General features: G+C 34.2%; 1 protein-coding gene across 2 annotated transcripts; it reads left to right on the top strand.

Annotated features, from left to right (window-relative positions):
- The first annotated feature begins 13,354 nt into the window (after positions 1-13,354).
- Positions 13,355-15,773, top strand: LOC145053300 (putative transcription factor PosF21). Of its 2 annotated transcripts, XM_079001314.1 has the most exons (5): positions 13,355-13,567; positions 13,770-14,628; positions 14,728-14,860; positions 14,943-15,027; positions 15,112-15,773. In XM_079001314.1, the coding sequence occupies exons 2-5, from the start codon at positions 13,997-13,999 to the stop codon at positions 15,507-15,509; spliced, it is 1,248 nt and encodes a 415-aa protein (XP_078857440.1). In that variant the 5' UTR covers positions 13,355-13,567; positions 13,770-13,996; the 3' UTR covers positions 15,510-15,773. The 2 variants fall into 2 exon arrangements, with proteins under 2 accessions (XP_078857440.1, XP_078857439.1); XM_079001313.1 differs by having other exon boundaries at positions 13,355-14,628.
- The last annotated feature ends 4,793 nt before the right edge of the window (positions 15,774-20,566 follow it).

Here is a 20,566-nt window from a genome sequence, read left to right on the forward strand (position 1 = left end):
CTCAAAATCCGATCATGATTACGACATCCCTCTTCGTGGTTTGAATTTTGAGATTTGGCAATTAGTCTAAACATCTGATATAAGTTCTGAATTAGTTTAGACGCACATATGAGCTATCTAAGGAAAGGTGTATGATTTTAAGAAGCTTAGATAAAGGCTTATCGAAGCATATCATATTAGAAATATGAAATTTGGAAGTCAATAAGTATTGATTTCTAGAAGTCGAGTTGTTTTCTGAATACATGTCAAAGCTAGTGGGAGCATAAGTGTTATGCCGGTAAGGATATAATTATCATGTTAGTGGGAGCATGCTTATTATGTTGCGAATTAGCAATATTAATTATAGAAAACAAAAGTTTCACTTTGCAAAGTTGCAGGGCTTGAAAAGTTGTTTTGCTATAATTAAAAGATAGGAACGTGTACTTCATTTCAAAATTTAAAAACTTAGATCAAGAAATTTTAATCAAATTTACTCAAAGGACATATATGAATGGTATGTTGAAAAGATTCAACATATGGGAATTCTCTATATATAGTAATATTATAGCGAGAGACTGGTAAAGTATCATGTCTTTATGTAAGACATTATGTATCGTATCCCATACGCTTCGGGTATAGGATCGATTACATATGTTGTAATATTCGACCTTTCTGTCCTTTCCAAATGCCTAGGGCATTAAGAGGGAAAGAGGACTAGAATCGGAAATGACTAAAATAATTAAACAACTATCAAGGACAATCTGAGGTTCGCTAAGGGTTGGTCCTTGTGGGCAGTTGGAAGTATAGTAATGGATGGACCATATTGACATTATTATGAATAGATAGGATTCTATTTAGAATGAGTTGTTATATGACAAATATGGAAATGTTTCCATAATGGGAGTTTGATATTGAGAATTTATGTAGATTAGAAACTTTTATGCAATAAGGATGTTCAAAGGAATGTACTTTGAATGTGAGACTTCATAGAGTACTTTGTAATTTCATTGGCAAAGTCTAGGTGACTTTGGTGCTTTGACATTATAAAAGGATCATTACGTAAAATATTTGAATCTAACATGTTCTAATAGTGGCAATAATTTGATATTCTTACACTTGTGATAAGGATTGGGAATTGTGAATTAAGCATCATCTGAAATGTGTTCATTTGATCTATTTCACAAAGTAAGGACCATAGGTAAACATAGTGTGCATGCTTGGAGCATGGGACAATTGTTGTTATAATTCAAGTAATAAGTTGATTATCTGAAACATTATACAATGAATAATGTGTAGTCAATATGGTGACTAAATAAAAGGTGTTTTATTTATACTCAAAAGTTTAGGGCCATATTGGATTCGATTATTCTTGTGTTTCACTTTGCATGTTTTGACTTCCCGAATAATAAGATTATTCAAACCATCCACATTCAATCATACTTTGGAAGTAGGTAATGAGGTAAGACTGTCATGAATCCGAATGTAGATTGTATGAAGTGTTTAGACATAGCAAAAGTCTGATGCGGTGTTCATGAGTGCTCCTGAAATAAGATTTGAGTATTGGATTAAACCCACGCTCACTTGAATCACTTTATGAATTTTATCACGAGTGATTAGTGACCCGATTATGAGCATGTTCCTTTTGGGTTACCTTCACCATAGAAACTGATAGGATGAATTAAGGAGAAAGAGGATTAATTATGATTTATTAATATATTATGTGAATAATATATTAAAGGAGAAATCATATTGTTTAATTAATATTGAGCAAGAATTATTTTAGAATTAATTTTATGGTCAAAAGAGAATAATTTAATTAAGGGGACTGATACTATAATTATAAGATAGTTACAAAGTTGGGCTTAAGATCCATAAGGAAGCAGTGGACGAATGATATATGAGAGCCATATAGAAATCATCGAAAGGGGCCTTCTAGAAGGATTTTTGGGCTGCTTAGGGCCTAAGCAACTGGATTAGGGTTTCCAAGTTGAAAACCCTAGTAGCCTCAACCATTCTAAAAAACGTGGCTAAGCATTCCTAAGAGTATCTTGGACGTTTTTGGTGCCTCTCCTCTCTCTCTTGTTCATCCTTGTTGCTAATGGTGTTTGTGACTCCATTAGAGGTGCAACACTTGAGGCACTAAGCTTTCATAAGTTAAGATTAAGAAGGATTGTGATTGTTATTGCTACATAAAAATCAAGGTAATGTTTCTAACCCTAATCATGTGTCAATTTCGAATTATATGCTAGTCAATTAGGTTTATTGCTTTGGTATTCAATGTTGTTTGTTTACTTAGAAAAATCTAGATCAAAGCAATTAGGGTTGCATGTACACCATAAGATTGATGTTATGCACATAATCCAACAATCCAGACCTCAGATCGATCTTGGAGAACTATGATGCACCCTGCAACTGATCAAAGAGGTTATCAATCCGCGGAAGAGGATAACGGTTCTTCGTCGTTAACTTGTTCAACTCCCGGTAATCAATGCACATCTGGTGTGAACCATCCTTATTCTTGACGGCGCTCCCCACAACGAACTGCTCGGTATGATGAAATGCTTTCCTAACAGCTCCTGAAGCTGTAAGGACAACTCATGCATCTTGGGTGGTGCCAAGCGGTGCGACGCCTTGGAAATCAGAGCCACACCTGGCACTAGATCAATCCTAAACTCAACCTGCCTCTCGGGAGGCACACTAGGTAACTCCTCCGGTAATACATCAGCAAACTCCCTAACAACTGGCACATCTGAAACCAAAACCTGCTCCCCTACCTAAGCATCAACCACATAAGCAAGATAACCCGTACACCCATGTTGAATATACTGTTGATCCCTGGCTGCTGAACAAAACCATGAACCAACCCTGGTACCCTCTCCATGGATAGCCAGTTCCCACCCCCCCCCCCCCACTTGGGGTTTGAACCACTACTCTTTGACCCTTATAATCGATCATGGCACCAAACCGGCTAAGCCAATCTATCCCCACAATCACGCATACATCCCCCATAGGAATACGGATCAGATTAATCGGAAAAAGCACCCCGAAGATCTCCAATACACAACCCTGATACACTCTGGATGCAGAAACCATGTGTTCGTTGGAGATAGAAACACGCAACAGACACTCTAACTCCCCAATGGGTATATCGAACTCCCTACTGAACGTATGGGATATAAAATACCGACTCACATCCGAGTCAAAAAGCACAAGAGCGGGCAAAGAGTTCACTAAGAAGGTACCTAACATAATCATAAATATAAGCATACCATAAAATAATCGACAAAATAATAAATATAACTTACCCATCACGATGTCTAATTTCGCCCTGGCCTTTTCTGTCGTGAGATGGAAAACACGACCTCAAGCCCTTGGGGGCTCTGCCCTGCCCTAGCTCCCATATGTGATCCTCAGAGTAGCCAGCACTGGAGCTTGCACCGACCTAGCAGCAAGCAAGGGACAGTTGCCCTTCACATGGCCAACCTAGTCGTAGTGATATAAAATCTTGGTACTGGGTATGGGAGCCTACTGATGGTAGTCCTTCACGACATGGCCCTACCTGCCACCTTTTTGGCATCCAGAAAAGATCGGCAAGCACTATCATGAACCTTGCCGCACTTCCCACATGTGCGGCCCCTCTGACTCCCAGATCTAATATTAACGACCTTGAATCGCTTCGCCGCAGGCTGCGACTGTGTCGGGGCCTACCTCTGCTCCCTCGACTGGAGCTTTATCTCAGTCTCACGCCGCCTAGTGGCCTCCTGCAACTCCACCAATTATCATAGCGTTGTGTGGACACAAACTGAAGGATGCTCGTCTTGAGCATGCTCAGGTATTGGGTCATCTGAGCTTGCTCAAAAGCAGCAAACTCAGGGAAAAACATAGCTCTCTCTGTAAACATCTTGGTGATATCCGTCACCGACTCGATCCCCTATCTCAGGTCCAAATACTGTTGGGCCAGCCTCTCCTGCTCCACCAATGGATAATATCTCAAGCGGAACATGTCAGAGAACTGCTCCCATGATACTGCAACTCGCTTCTTTGGGTGTATGACCTTCTGGTCAACTGGGCAAGAGCAAGTAAAGAAACATTCCTCAATATCTGACAGCCACCTCATGGAAATGATTGGATCTTGAACCCCATCAAACACTGGGGGCTTCGTATTGTCGAAGTACCGATACTGAAAAGCTCTATCAGCGCTAATTCCGACGGCAACACCGGCCGCGATAGCTGCAACAACGACATTCTTAGAAAGTGCAGTGTATCGGCCATCGAAGAAATCCATCATAACAGTCTTGATAGACCCAAACAACTCCGATATATGATCCCGTACAATAGAAACAACCTCCTCACGAATGATCTCCCTAACCCGATCCTCAGTCAATCCTGACCCATCCTGGCCACCTGCTCCGGATCCTACCTCAAATCGCCTCGTAACCACCATACTAAAAATAAACCTGGGAGGCAGGAGATATCAGATAAAACGCATATCACACCACAAGAACCATTCCCCAACAAAACCCTATGGGTTGCGACTTCCTTGGTACGCATACATGTCTTGTGCTTTTAGTAGTACGGGACCATACTACCTTCCACATCTACCTTTATTTCTCTCAGAAGATCATCACAAAAAACCTAACAAAACTCTCTAGAATACACATACACCCTATTCTCACTTCCTAGAGAAAGGCAAGACATCCCTCAATGGGTCAGCTGACTCCACGTAACTCATCCATGAAACTTCCACCAACTCTGCAACACTCGTGTATGCTAATCATACATAACACTGGATCCTATAGACAAATCCTGCAATTCTATCATGCATCATATAATCAGGCAATTCTATCACGCAAATCCTGAAGATCCCTAGCCTATCACCAGCATGTTGTTCTAACATATCATAATATCAAATAACAGTGTGGTAATTTGAGGTCTACTTACTGGCTCCGACTGATCGTACACATCACATCCTTTCTTGATAATTTTTTGAAAACAATTTTTGAAAATCATTTTTAAAACCTCTGCAATTCTTTAGTTTGATATTGGATTCACATGGGTGTCCTCTAATTCGCTCAAACAAAGGCTCTGATACTAACTTGTAATATCTCAAAAATCACAACAAATTTTAAGATTTTAAATTAGCTCATTTACTAATAAAAGTGTTTACAAAACCATTATTTTCAAAATATTGTTCAAAACAGAGTCTCCCAATATCAATAACATAAAATCATGATGTGTACAGTCACACCTTCACCTTTCTATGATCCTCGGAAGTACCTGAAACCATAACCAAAATTGTAAGCCAACGCTTAGTGAGTTCCCCCAAAGTACCACCACACAAAATGCATAACATAAACGAACAAGCATGCTGGGTCTAATCAGTAATTGGATTGGTACCCCCGGGTACACAACCATCGGTTTGGATTACCCCCGTCCTAATCAATCATCGAACTAGAATGCGAATATACTACGGGTCCACTCAGTCATCAGACTGGAATACCCTCAGGTCCTCAGTACAAGTATGGCATGCCATTCGAGCCCTTAGCTCGTATTTGGAATGCTCTCGAGCCCTCGGTATGGGTCTGGCATGCCAATCGGCCCTCAACTCATATCAGGAATGCTCTTGGGTTTGTTGGCTACAACACAAAGTAGTACAACCTCAACCCAACATAATATGTTGACATATGCATAATAGATAAACATATAATCAGTCAACAAACAAACAAGCACATCTATAGATCACTACGACATAGCAACATACGGTAAACTCGAATACCAATCCAATGGGCCGGCTTTGGTGCCTTCGACCCGAAGGTACAGTGAGGAAAAATCCCCTCTCAATCTGAACAATAGTTGATGATGTCTCAACTCTGAATCTCAGCTCTAACTGTCAACTATCTAACCAAATGACCATTTCTCAAACACAATCTAAAATACCCTTAAGTCAAACTTGGTCAAAGTCAAAGTCAAAGTCAACACCTAGCCGAGTTAACCCAGCCAAGCCAACCTGACTGAGTCAACTCAACCGAGTATGTAGGCGTACCCTTCCGTACGCAGAGTGTACTCGGTGTTTGACCATCTTACTGGGCGTTGACCACGTACGCGTAGTATACCACTTGGTACGCCTAGCGTACGCACCCTGTTCAACCCATTTTCCATTAAGAGCTTAATACTTCACATCTTCATGTCCAAAGTCAGATCCAAAGCTAAAGTACCCTCATGAGTCATAAAGTTTCCAACTTTATGACTTTTCATGCCCAGTAAGTGCTTAAAACACAAACCCCCTAACATTTTAATGCATTAAGACCCTCTACAGCATGTATGGAGGGAAACTAACCCTCAGGACTACATTTTTGTGACTCAATACCCCTCATAAGGTCTAAAAGGATGACTTATTGGGTCAATAAGATGCCATGCTCAAGAATCACCATTTTTGGGAGAAAAAGTGTCTTAAAGGAAGAAATGTCTAGATCTACAAGATGGAGTGATCATGATGTGAACTTTATACCTCCTGGAGGTTGCTAACAAGAAGGAAATCCCAGATCCAAGATGCTTCCAAGCTCCAAGCTCTTCTCACCACCTTCCTCTTCTTGAAGAACACCTCCAAAACACTCCAATGGCTTCAATATACACTCTTTTCACTTAGGGTTTGTTTAGGATCATTTTCACAGAGGGAGGCTGATAAAGAAATGAGACATGAGGCTATAATAATGTTTAAATACGGGCTGAACCCTAAAAATTAGGGTTTGCCATGTCTTCACGTATGCCTCGCGTATGAGATTTACACTTAGTGTACACAATGTACACTCATTGTACAACACTTGGGTAAAATTATTGCAACTATGGGTCAATCTAGCAACCTTTCTCAACTCAAGGGTCAAAAATACAATATAATTAAAACATAGGGTTGAAATTGAAATTACCTTGACATCGGGATGTTACAGGTTGTGTCGTGAACGTGAAAATCCCACAATTAAATGTTATAATTTAAGTGGGAATTAGGAAACAGATGTTACAATATCTATCTCAGGTTGTATCTTTATCTCACAAAATGATCGGACACATGCTAACCTTGTTGATCCTAACATGATACAATTTGAAGCTAGGAAACTATAAAAAAAACCCAACTACTTTCCTCAAAATGGATCAAAGCTTTTGATTAATGGAGAAAGACTCATCTTCTTCTTAATATTGTTAATTCGAAAGAAAAAAAAATCATGATTTATACGATGATGTTGATGAAGATTATGAATATTACCCGTCATGTCGCTATTTGAATTAACAATGTAATGCGATTTTTCATGTTTAAAGAAACTTAAAGAAGACTGTCAGCTCAGCACAACCATATTTCAATGACCAAGTCGAGTTCAAGATGACCCACATCAACGAATTTAAACTCCACGACATAGAATATATATTCTCGGAACATATGTTTCGCCAACTACACCCTGTGTGCATGGAACATTTGTTACATCTAATGCAGATAACCTAATACGAAGAAGGTTACAACGAATATATTATCACCTTTATTTCTTTGATAATATATGTTTTCGACATCGAACAAATGTTGGGAAACAGTAGAATTTTTTTTACTAGAATATAGTTGAAGTGTAAGTACGATAGTATAATAATTAACTTGTAAATTAAAAGTACACTTAAACAATTTATTTCTAAAATCAATATATTCGAACCCGTATTTACACGGGCAACCTCTTATTTTAATTATAGATATCAAATTTGAAAGTCATTTACCTATATGAGATTTATAATTATATATTTATATACATTATCTCTAATATCTAAATATTATTAAGAGAGAAACCTTATGATATCATCTTAAATAATCAGAGCCCTTGATTGTATTTTTATCATAGATTTTCCACCCATAGATCACTTTGTGACATCACCTACCAAAGTTTTGGTAAAAAAAAAAAATTCCATCAATCGTTACCATGTCTAAAGGTAACTTAACGTGTTACCTTTAATACCCGTTGAATTTTTATAATAGAGATTATATCAATAGAGATTATATCAAATCCCATAAAATCAACAACTTTATTGAATCTTTATTCATGTTTTGTAATATTTAATTTCTTACCATTTTAACCCTTCTAGTTAATTCTATTTGATCTTATACATAGTAAACTGTTTTTCATAAGTCAAATGATATCTATGTAAAAAATGAACTTATAAGGTATGTTATCTTCTATTTCAAATTTAAATTTAAAATTCACTTAAATTTATTTACTTCCTCTTTCTCATCGTTATATATCTTCCATACATAATACATAATTCTAACATTTTTATTCTTCGATTTACGCAGAAACATTGTCATCGATGATCAACGGTATATACTTCTATGTCTTATCATTTTCTGTTTCACACTTTTAATTCCTGTAATCAAATCACTACATATTTTCATGAACTTAAACCTCAATCTTCACATTAATCTAATTAGTTATTTCAATAGATGTGTTTCCAATAAAACCATTTACTTTGATTTTATTTGTTTTCTTCCTACTATTTAATGTCTCTGTCAATGTTTATCGTTTTTGTTTAAATTAAAACTTCCAAATTAAAAAGAGTTTCAATTTCACACATTTTTGCCTTTTATGGAAAATAGATAATGCAACATTCGATACTATTCATGCAAAGGGAAAATTGGAAAACAACTTTTTATCCCTTCATAGTAGGATATGTATATTTTTGATAGAAGATATACTTTGTTTACTATATAATATTGTAAAAAAACTATAAATTATATACAACTTTTAGTCATGAAGTATTTCAGTGTTTATTTTTTTAAAAGATTGAATTTGCAAGATTTGAATATTGGTCAACTTCATTTTGGATTACTATTATGACTTTCAATTATTTTTGTTGTTATAAACAAATATCACATTCAATTTTTTATATGAAAAAACTCAAATATGGCTAATTTCCTTATTGCCAAAAAATAGCTAAAACTTCACATCTCTAAATATTATTAAACTAGGTATGAGACTCATGTATTACATGGGTTTATTTAAAATAAAAAACTAAATATAAAATTCTAAACATTTGAAAAGTTTGAATTTATAAGAAAAATAAAAAAATATTTAATTATAAAAATTAAAGTTTTTTTTTCTAATTTTAAACAAATAATTTAGATAAATAAATAAATGAAATTAATAAAACTTTAATTTAATAAATTTGAAATTAAAATAAAACTTCATTAAGGAAATTAATATGCATTTATTATTGCATTTAAATACTATGTGGAATTAATAAAATAGAAAAACTATAAAATGACATGTGGAATAAAAATTAATTCAAAATAACCACAAAATGACATTTGGCAAATTGAATGAGAGTGTGACAAGTGACAAAAAAACCTTCATTTATTAGAGTAGAAGAGAAACCTTATGACATCATTTTAAACAATCATTGACCCTTGTTTGTATTTCGATCATAGATTTTCCACCCTTCGGTCACTTTGTGACATCACCTACCAAATAATTGGTAAAAACTCTTTTTTCCATCAATCGTTACCATGTCTAAAGGTAACTTATGGTGTTACCTTTAATACCCATTGATTTTTCATAACAAAGATTACATCAAATCCCATAAAATTAGCAGCTTAATTATAGAATCTTTATTCACGTTTTGTAATATTTAATTGCTTACCATATTAATCCCTCTAATTGATTCTAATTGATATTATACATAGGAAACTGCTTTTCATAAGTCAAAGATATTGCTGCAAAAAAGGAACTTATAAGATATGTTATCTTCTATTTCAAATTTATATTTAAAATACATTTCAATTTATTTACTTCCTCTTTTCATCGTTATATACCTTCTATGCATAATACATAATTCTAACATTTTTATTCTTCGATTTACATAGGAACAGTTGACATACTTCTTCAGCAGTAAAATAGAGCAAAAAACTTCTCCAGCCTTGTCATCGACGATCAACGGTATGTACTTCTATGTCTTATCATTTTCTAGTTTCACACTTTCAATTCCTGTTATCAAATCATTGCGTACTTTCATGAACTCAAACCTCAATTCTCATTAATCTAAGTAGTTATTTCAATAGATGGGTTTCCAATAAAACCATGTACTTTGAATTTATTCGTTTTCCTCCTACTATTTAATGTCTTTGTCAATGTTGTTATTGTTTTTGTTTAAATTAAAACTTCTGAATCAAAAAGAGTTTCAATTTCACACACTTTTGCCTTTATGGAAAATCGATAACGCAACATTCGGTACTATTCATACAAAGGGTAAATCTAGAAAATAATTTTTTTATCCCTTCATAATAGGAATATTTTTTGTACAAGTGAACATAATGCCGATGTACTTCTGAACCATAAATACATTGTTATTCTATTCATATATTTGTATTGTTGTTATAAATTATTGACTGCTATCAGTTTGTTATATTTGCCCATACAAAAGAATAACAGTGTACTTCTAAATCATAAATACAATGTTATTCTATTTTTTTTTTATATTTATATTAGTCTTCTAAATTATTGATTTTTGTCAATTTTTTATATTTGTATTGTTGTTCTAAATTATTGACTATTGTCAATTTGGCATGTTTGTCCCTACAAAAGAATAGTAGCGTGCTTCTGAATCGTAAATACAATGTTATTCTGTTTTTTATTTGTATTGCTCTTGTAAACTATTGACTGCTGTCAATTTGAAATATTTGTGACATCGACTCCGACCACCTGCTCTAAGGATGTGCTTCTATACCGGAGACGAATCTGCGAGGTCACAATCAGAGAGATGCGTTAGAGCCGCCCCAGGGATTGTGCCCTGGGAGCGGACTCCGACGATCAAGTTAGATCATCTAGTAGATCTAAGATGGTGCTACATAGCTGGATAGCGGCGGCGGGTGGCGGTTGAGCCACCCGGCTAGAGTATAGGGTGGCGGCTGAGCCAAGGGGAAGATCTAGTGGCGGCAGAACCACTTGGGAAAGAGTCCCCCTCTATGGAGTGGGGCACTATTCTATTTATAGGGGACAATTAGGTCAAGGGGAATCAGGTTAGGCCTTGGGCCAACCCAATTCAGGCCCAACTAGTAGGGAGCTGGGCGAGGCTGGCGAGTGCGCACCAGGAAAGGCTGACAAGGGGGTGCCAGGCCAGGGAGCGCCAGGTCGGGCCGACGAGAGAACTCCATCAAGGCTGGCAAGGGAGAGCCAGGCAGGACTGACGGGAGCGCACCAGACAAGGCTGGCATGCTAGAGCGGTCTAGGACATGCTAATAGACCATATATCAACAAGTCCCCTTAGTCCGATGTTATTGTTACGCAGCCAATGACATTGGACTGGACTTAGTCATATAAACCAGCAGGAGAGTCCCCAGCGAGGCTGGCACACCAGAACTATCTAGGCCATGTTAATGGACCATATATCAACAACTTACTTCAACTTATTTTTTTTTCTCTTTTTTTTTGTTTTTGTTAAATATGTACAGATGTTCGTTTACATTTATTGATTTCTATTTTTTCCTAATAAACACCTCACATTTGACCATTTACTATGACAATGACAAGCAATATTGTTTTCTCATAGTTTTATAATTGATTGGATTTCATGTAATAAAATGATGTAATAAGTTGGAATATAATTTTTTGTATTTTAATAGTGCCTAATGAATAAAAGAAAAAAAATAGGAGGCTAATGAAACTGTCATCTAAAAGTGTAGTTTATAAATACGTTATATAAGACATGAATCCTTTTTTTCTTTGTATTGTGCTATTAATATTTTTTTTTTAATATATTTCCCCCATTTACGATATGAATTTTCATTTTAGAAAATAATTTCTTCACACCCCTTAATTGTCGTGTTACCCGAGACCCTACCAAATTACCTTCAACATCCTCATCTCATAACATCATACACCTGAATGTGCAATCCACTTTTATTTCGTCAAGGCCGTTATTTTCACAAATAACCAGCCAAGGTAAATTATTCTTAATTTCTTTTATATTATATTTACATCCACATCTTAAATCATATAACATCAATTTTAATTTCCAAATACATTAACTGTTATCCTTAATTTTTTAATACATATATGTCTATAATGTTTAATTTGTATAAGTCATTTTTTCCTTTAAAATTGATGTTATAATGAGGCTTCAGGTTGGTTGTCCAACTAATGATTTTGATGAGACATAGCATTCGCTGAATGGATTTTTAAAATTTGTGAAAGTAATATTTGTGGTCCTAATTGTGGTGAAGCTGAAGTTGAATTTTTAGAAGACGTTATCGTTCACTCTGCAAGTGATTATATTTATTCAATTGTATCGATAGTTTATCCGTCTTTTGAAAACCATCTTGATGATCCATCATATTTTCAAGATAAAATTATTTTGGTCTCTACAAATGAAGAGGTCGATGCTATAAATGATTACATGTTAGGATTGATGAAATATGAAGGTAAACTTATTTGAGTTCAGATTCTTTATTTGAGGCAGAGTCATCAGATTGTTTTGAGGAATCAGTTTGATCTCTGGATGTATTGAATGCTTTTAAGGCATCTGGAATTCCCAACCATAAATTTACACTAAAAATAGGTGTTCCAATCATGTTGCTTCGTAATATCGACTAAACAAAAGGTTTATGCAATGGTACTAGGTTACAAATTATTAGGCTTGGAAAATATGTCATTGAGGCACATATTATAGCGGGTAGATTCTTTAATGAGACTACTTATATATCTCGAATGAAGTTAATTCCGTGTGATAAAATAATTCCCTTCCGTTTTCGGCGGATGCAATTTCTCGTAATTATTTGTTTTGCTATGACCATTAATAAGAGTCAAGGACAATCATTATCAAATGTTGGATTGTATTTGCATGGACCCGTCTTCACTCATGGTCAGTTATATGTAGTTGTTTCTGGCATGACAAGTAAAAAAAGCTTGAAGGTACTAATATATGACGAGAAATGTCGTTCAACCAATAAAAAAACATTTATTATCTACAAAAAGGTCCTTTAACAACTATAGATATTTAAACATTTCATTTTATTTTTTAAACTTTTCAATATAATCAATAATGAAAAGTATGTTTCTGTTACTTTATCATTTTTTTTTTAATTATTGTGATGGTTTTTTATGACTTTATATGTATTTTTCTATGCGTCCATGTATTTTATGCGAGTTATAATCTAGTTCTAGTTAAATTTATAATTGTATTATTATCCGATTAGTTTGCATATAACAGAATCTTCGAACAATATTTGTAGTTGGGTTTTAAATGTCACTACAATCTGTTAAAATTCCTACAAAATCGTAGTTTGTGTTCAAGAATTAAACAGAAATCTACAAGATAATTCTTTGATTTCTTTCTCCAAGATGGACTATAAAGTCAATACCTTCTAAAGGAAGCCCAAACGCAATCGGGTCCTTACCATAAACGTTGTCACCAAACTCCCTGTGTTTCTCTAAGAAGCTTCGCATCTCAGAAGTCAGATCTTTAGCCCCGCCATGTGCTTCTTTGTTCGATTTATCATGTGAAAAGCTGTTGATTCTCTACGCGTTTCTCATTTCGCTTTTCAGAAATCTCCCAATCATCTTTAGAAGTAAGAATTTTTGCACTTTCTACAACCCCTGATACTTCATTTTCTTTTCTAGGGTTTCCTTAGTTATTCCCCTTTGTGCTATTCGCTTTGATGTTACTTGTATACTTTCATCACTCTCATTTCACTTGCTCTTCACCCTTTTCTCTCAATTCGTCTGCATTTGTCTGGGGTTTTGATTCTGTTGCTCATAAAACATTTGCAGGGTTTTTGAACTAGAAATTAGTTTCATCATAGGGTTTGAGTTCTACTCTAACTTTCTGATTCAAGAAAAAGATTTGTTAAGTGTGGGATTCTACTCCGTCTGTTAGCAAGATTCTTTAATCGAATTAGGGTTTCTGTTCAAACCACAAACATCTGATATTGGGTTTGAAGAAAAACTGACTTTCTGTTCTTGAATTCTAAGCATTCTGGGTTTATTCATTGGTGTAAATGGAGAAAGATAAATCCCCAAATATCGGTGGGAATCTATTACCTCCTTCTGGTCGACATTCAGTTTTTTCACCTCAATCCGGGAACAACTTTGGTCCAAAACCAGAGCCATCAGGATCAACAACATTGCCTCCAAGTCCAATCGGACATGTCGCATCAGATTCTAGCCCTTTTAGTCATGATATCAGCAGAATGCCTGATAATCCACCCAAACATTTAGGCCATAGACGCGCACATTCAGAAATCCTGACTCTACCAGATGATATTAGCTTCGATAGTGATCTTGGTGTTGTGGGTGGCTTCAATGGCCCTTCATTCTCCGATGAAACCGAAGAAGATTTGTTTTCTATGTATCTTGACATGGATAAGTTAAACTCTTCATCTGCAACATCATCGTTTCAAGTGGGTGATTCATCATCTTCTGGAATCCAAGCTTCAGAACCTGCAACATTGCAACCTGAGAAACCTAGGGTTAGACATCAGCATAGTCAGTCAATGGATGGGTCAACTACAATTAAGCCTGAAATGCTCACTTCAGGCCCTGAAGAAACATCTTCTGTTGATGCTAAGAAATCCATGTCTGCTGCAAAGCTTGCTGAACTTGCTCTTGTTGATCCAAAGCGTGCAAAAAGGTACAATTTCTCTTTTCACTTTTGCTATTTGTCATAACTTATAACTAGGAGACCTTGTAATCATATAATTGGAACAATAATAATTATATTTTTTACTAGGATATGGGCAAATCGACAATCAGCTGCAAGGTCAAAGGAAAGAAAAATGAGATACATTGCTGAGCTTGAAAGGAAAGTCCAAACACTGCAAACTGAAGCAACTTCACTCTCAGCTCAGCTCACTCTTATGCAGGTTTCTTTCATATAAAATAAATTAATTATTTAAATATATAAAATTAAGAGTGGTATTTATTTCCTTTATTTTGTTATTTCAGAGAGATACAAATGGTTTGACAGCTGAAAACAGTGAACTGAAAATGCGCCTACAAACCATGGAACAACAAGTCCACTTACAAGATGGTATAAGTTGATATAATTGATTAATTTCCTTTTTTTTTGATTATGTATTTTTGAATCTAATCAAAATTCCGGAATTGCCCTCAGCTTTGAACGATGCATTGAAGGAGGAGATCCAACATCTGAAAGTACTGACAGGACAGAATATTTCAAATTTTCCTCAGACATCTTTTTCATCAAACCACCACCAACAGCCGCCACAGCAGCAGCAGTTTTACTCCAACAACCAAGCCATGAACATGAATATGAACATGAACATGAACATGAACACCATGCTAACTGCACAACAGTTTCAGCAACTCCAGATTCAGTCACAAAAGCAGCAGCAGCAACACCACCTCCACCGCCAGTTTCAGCAGCACCACCAACAACAGCAGCAACAGGAGCACCAGTTTCCGGCGGAGATGAAACAGAGGAACCAAATGACGAATTTGCCCCTGAAAGAACATGGTGCCGATTTCAACCTACATGCGCCTAAGGATTGAGAGAATGTTAGTAATGGAATGGAATATGGAATATGGAATTGGGATAGATATGTGTTTGAAGGGTATTTCTGTCTTTTTTTTTTCTTGTAGGTTGTTAAAAGATGGAGTATATGTTATGTTTGTTTAGGTTGTTGGTCAGTAGTCGTATTGAATGACTTAATTGCTTTTGGTTGATGTTGATCGATGAAGAAAATGTCTAGAGTATATGGAGGATTTTTATTTTTTTATTTTTTGAAGTGATGTTACTGTTACTTTTTCTTTTTAGTTTCGCTGATTACTACCTAATGTTATATCTGTTTATTAAGGTTAGGGTTAAATGCAAGAAGTAGCAACATACTTGCATTTATTTGTTAATTGTAACATCGTATTTTTATTTCTAATTACATTGTGAAATAAAAAATATATCCATTTGTAACAATGTAATGGAAATACAAAATCATTTTTACTGTTATAATCGAGTAAAACCTTCAGAATATTATTTTATAATATTTTTTTAAAGTATTGTTATAAACTAGTATTTAAGTCTGTTTTGCCGTTAAATCAATATAGCATATCACAACTTTCAAAAACATTAAAACTTATATGATTGTTGGGTGATTTATCAAAAGTTGTGAAGAGTTTAGGTAAGTTCAAACGTTTTTGAATGATCCATAAAAAGGCCATAAATGTAATTTAGATTAATTTATTCTCCAACAAAACAATTCCGACTGGAAAAGTAGACATACGATAGAAACTTATGATCAAGGTTTTGAAAACTGGACCGGACATCGAACCGTTTATCTTACTGGGTTGATGGTTCAACTGGTTCGACCGGTCCTAAAAACCAGAGAAAACCGGATATATATATATATATATATATATATATATATATATATATATATATATATATATATATATATATATATATATATATATGGGGATAGGGAATATACATTACAGTCCCACCTAAGCTTAGGTACTAAACCTCTAAAATATGTCGTTTTAACATGCTAAATATACCCGGTTTGGTTTCACTTGGTAAATATATCATTCTCCATAACATTTCTTTCTTTCATTATCATTTTATCACCTCCGTTTTCTTTCCTCAATTATCGTTTATTACTTCATCCAAGTAAACATTACTAAACCCTAAACCTAAACCCTAAATTTAAACCCTAAACTCTAAAGCTAAACCCTAAAGCCTAAATCTAAACCCTAAACCCTAAACCCTAACCCTAAACCCTAAACATAAACCTAAACCCTAAACCCTAAACTTTAAACCCTAAACCCTATTGTGTCGATCTTGAATTTGCATCTTGAAGTATTAATCGTGAATCCATTAACCGTAATCATTATATAGTAAAACAATGTATTTTCAAGAGGTTTAGTACCTAAGCTTAGGTGGGGCTGTAATGTATATTCCATTTTCCGTATATATATATATATATATATATATATATATATATATATATATATATATATATATATATATAGTCTTGTGTGTATATGTTTATATGTATATTAAATATACATAGTGTGTGTATTTTGCATTAAGTAGTTGTAATATATTTTGGATAATGTAGTCTAATTAATTAAATATATGTATGTGTGTACAGTGTAAAAATAAATAATGTAAATATGTATGGATATTGTAAAAAAGGCAGTAGTAAAGGAATATGGAAAAATTATAATAGTACTTAAAACAAAACAAATTAATCGAAACCCCAAAAAAAATATTCATCTGTTATAATTATATAAGATTGGGATGGTTTTTTTCATTTGTATTTTGATCCCACACCGATAGGATTGAAGAAAATAGGAAGACTTGTAGCCAAATAAAATGGTTGGGGTTTAGTAACTTTATCCCACATCGATGACACATAAGAAATATAAAGTTTGATGTCCCTTATAAAGAGGGACCCATGGGCTTCTTCTTTAAACTAAAAAGGTAAAGATTTTCAATAACAATTGTCAAGAAAATGGGGCGGAAGATAGAGTCTGTTAGTAAAACTCGTATTATATGAACAGTTATATATCGTACTAAAGTTGTACAAAAAAAAGTATGGATTTAGATTAAGAAAACCACCAAAACATACATAAATTTGTTGTAACCAAAAGAAACTCGAATTTATATCGATTCTTACATAAAAAAATATGTAAGTAAAAATAAACTTGAAACATAAAAAATATGTAAGTAAGATTCTTTTAACATATAAATAAACATGAAAAAAAAAAATTAAGTCAAAATGTAGATAAACTCAATTTTGAATACATAAAAAATATGTAAGTAAGATTCTTTTAACATATAAATAAACATGAAAAAAAAAAATTTAAGTCAAAATGTAGATAAACTCAATTTTGAATACGTCGAAATGTTGTGGTTGTGAAAGTAACATTTTAAAAATAAAGGGATGGAAAATGCATTTTACAAAGTAGAAGAGAAAAAAATCATATTATATGTATACTACGGGGAGACAGAGGATAAACATAAAGTTTAAAAAATGAAAGGATGAAAGTGACATTTCATAAAAATCAAAGTAAAAGGGGTTAGAGTGATAGTTAAAAAAATAAAAGAATGAAATGGAAACATTGTACATAGCATTAGGCCTGTCGAAAAAAACTGAAACCCGTTTTACCCACCCGATCCGTTCCGAATTCGGGTAGAATGGGTTGGGTAGAGCGGGTAACGGGTATGAACATTCGGATAATATGTTAACCCGATAATAATATAGGTCGGGTTTTAGGTATGAATATTAACTTTCGGGTATACCCGAATACCCGTAATCGTTTTTTAAATAATACTGAATATACAATGTAGTCAGGTAGGCACGCTTAAAAAAAAAAAGCCTTCAGATTCTTCTTATGATCGACGGCTCGACACAAACTAGCAAAGCAAATACGACGTTGAACCCTCATCCCAATTCTCAATATTGCAATTCTTTGCCTTAAAAACATTAAACCCTCATCAACTCCATTTGATCACGCTTCGGTTTCTTCCCTCTCCATCTGATCACGCTGAAAATTCTCACTCTCCTTGAACGGTTGAACCTTGATCGATCAAAAGACTCGAGTATGCAATCACAATCACAAGTTAAAAATTCTACATTTTCTTTTATTTCTTTGTTGTGTTGTTAATTACAAGTTAAAATATGTTGGTTTTGATTCACATTCTGTTTAGCTTAGGCATAACTATGCAGAAAAATATGTTGGTTTTGATTTCTTTGTTGTCTAGTTTGTTGAATCTATTTAGAAAAATAAAAAAATATAAGTTGATTTGCTGCAAAAAAATAAAAAATATAGATGTTTGATGTATAAAGTTGTCAAATGTTTGATGTATATGTTCTGAAATTAAGTTGGAATCTCTTTTGCTTTCTGTTAAAGGAAATGGAGTGAAATTGAATTCCTTTGTATAAATGTTTGATGTATAAAGCTGTCAAATTATTTAGAATTTAGATATTGTCTGTTTTCTTTTTGTTAACTCTTTTTGTTTATATTTTCTTAACTTTTTTTTATATACTTGTAGATGTCTAAAACGAATGAGTATATTGAAGATGAGACGATTAACCTTGAAAGCCCAACCAATAATTCAGTTCCTGTAGTAAATGAGAGACAACCAAAAAAGTACAAACCAAGATCCAAAGTTTGGGATGAATTCAAAAGATTTATGGACAAAGAGGGAGTTGAAAGATCGAAATGTAAGCATTATGGTTCCGGGCGATACAAGTGTGAAGGGAAATGGTATGGTATAACTCATTTAAACAAATGTGTGCCTTACTTGGCTAAAGTAAATGCCGGTCAAACATAAATAGCTTTTGGTGATGAAAACAAATTAACATCTTGGAAATTTGATCAAAAAGATAGTAGGAAGACTTTGGTACACATGTTAGTAGTTGATGAACTTCCATTTAGTTTTGTGGAATGTACGGACTTTAAATATTACAATGGTGTTACTCAACCAATGTTTAAAATTCCATGTAGAAGTATAAGTACAACCGATACCTACCAATTGTTTCAAGAAGAAAAAGAAAAACTTCGATTTATTAAAAAAAATGTTGGTAGGATTTGTTTGACCACCGATACTTGGACTTCTACATAACAATCAACTTATATGTGTCTCACCGCCCGCTTTGTAGACAATGAATGGAAATTGAAAAAAAAGTGTTGAGTTTTTGTCCTCAAGAGAGTCATCATGAGGTTGATATTGGATTAGTGGTTGAGAAATGCTTAATAGATTGGGGAACAAAAAAATGTTTTCGCAATTTCCGTTGACAACGCAAGTGCTAATGACGTGGCAATTAAGTTTTTTAAAAAAATCGTTCAAAATTCTAATAAGTGTCTCTTAAATGGGAAATGGATACACATGAGATGTGTTGCCCACATTTTAAACTTGGTGGTGCAAGATGGTATTAAAAAGGTGGATATGTCAGTTGAGATAATTAAATGGACGGTAAAGTGGATTAGACAATCACCTTCAAGAATTGACAAATTCACCAAGTTCGCTAAGCGTGTTAATCTGGGTACAACGAAACACTTGGTAAGAGATGTTCCAACAAGATGGAACTCTGCTTATCGTATGTTGAATATTGCCCAAGCTTATGAAAAAACTTTTGAGAGATATGATCTAGAGGAATATGATAAAGGTAGTTGTTTATCTTTAATATTTTGCCATGTTATGTTTTGTCCTTTTAATGCTTATACTATTTGTATATGATTGGGAAAAGTCGGTACATCTAATTAGAGCTCGGATTGGATATGGAAATAAATGTGACAACATAAAAATACAAGATTGATGAATATTCTTGTGAAACTAAGAATCATTTGAAGGAGATTTGAAACTTGGTTATGTTTTGAATTGAGTTATGACTAATGAATTTTAGTCTTATGTTATGTTTAGACTTTTATTGTTTAGTTGGGTTGTGTTTGGACTTATGTATTTTGTTCGTTCAACTGTGATGATATTATTGATGTTATTATCATCTTCTTTTTGGTTCATTACGTTTTATTATTTGAATTATCAAATTTATAAACATAATATACAAGGTAAATGAAAAAATAAAACCAAACATCGATAAGAAATG

This window comes from Lactuca serriola, chromosome 5 (genome assembly GCF_051521515.1).
Source record: "Lactuca serriola cultivar US96UC23 chromosome 5, Lser_US96UC23_V15, whole genome shotgun sequence".
NCBI lineage: Eukaryota > Viridiplantae > Streptophyta > Magnoliopsida > Asterales > Asteraceae > Lactuca > Lactuca serriola.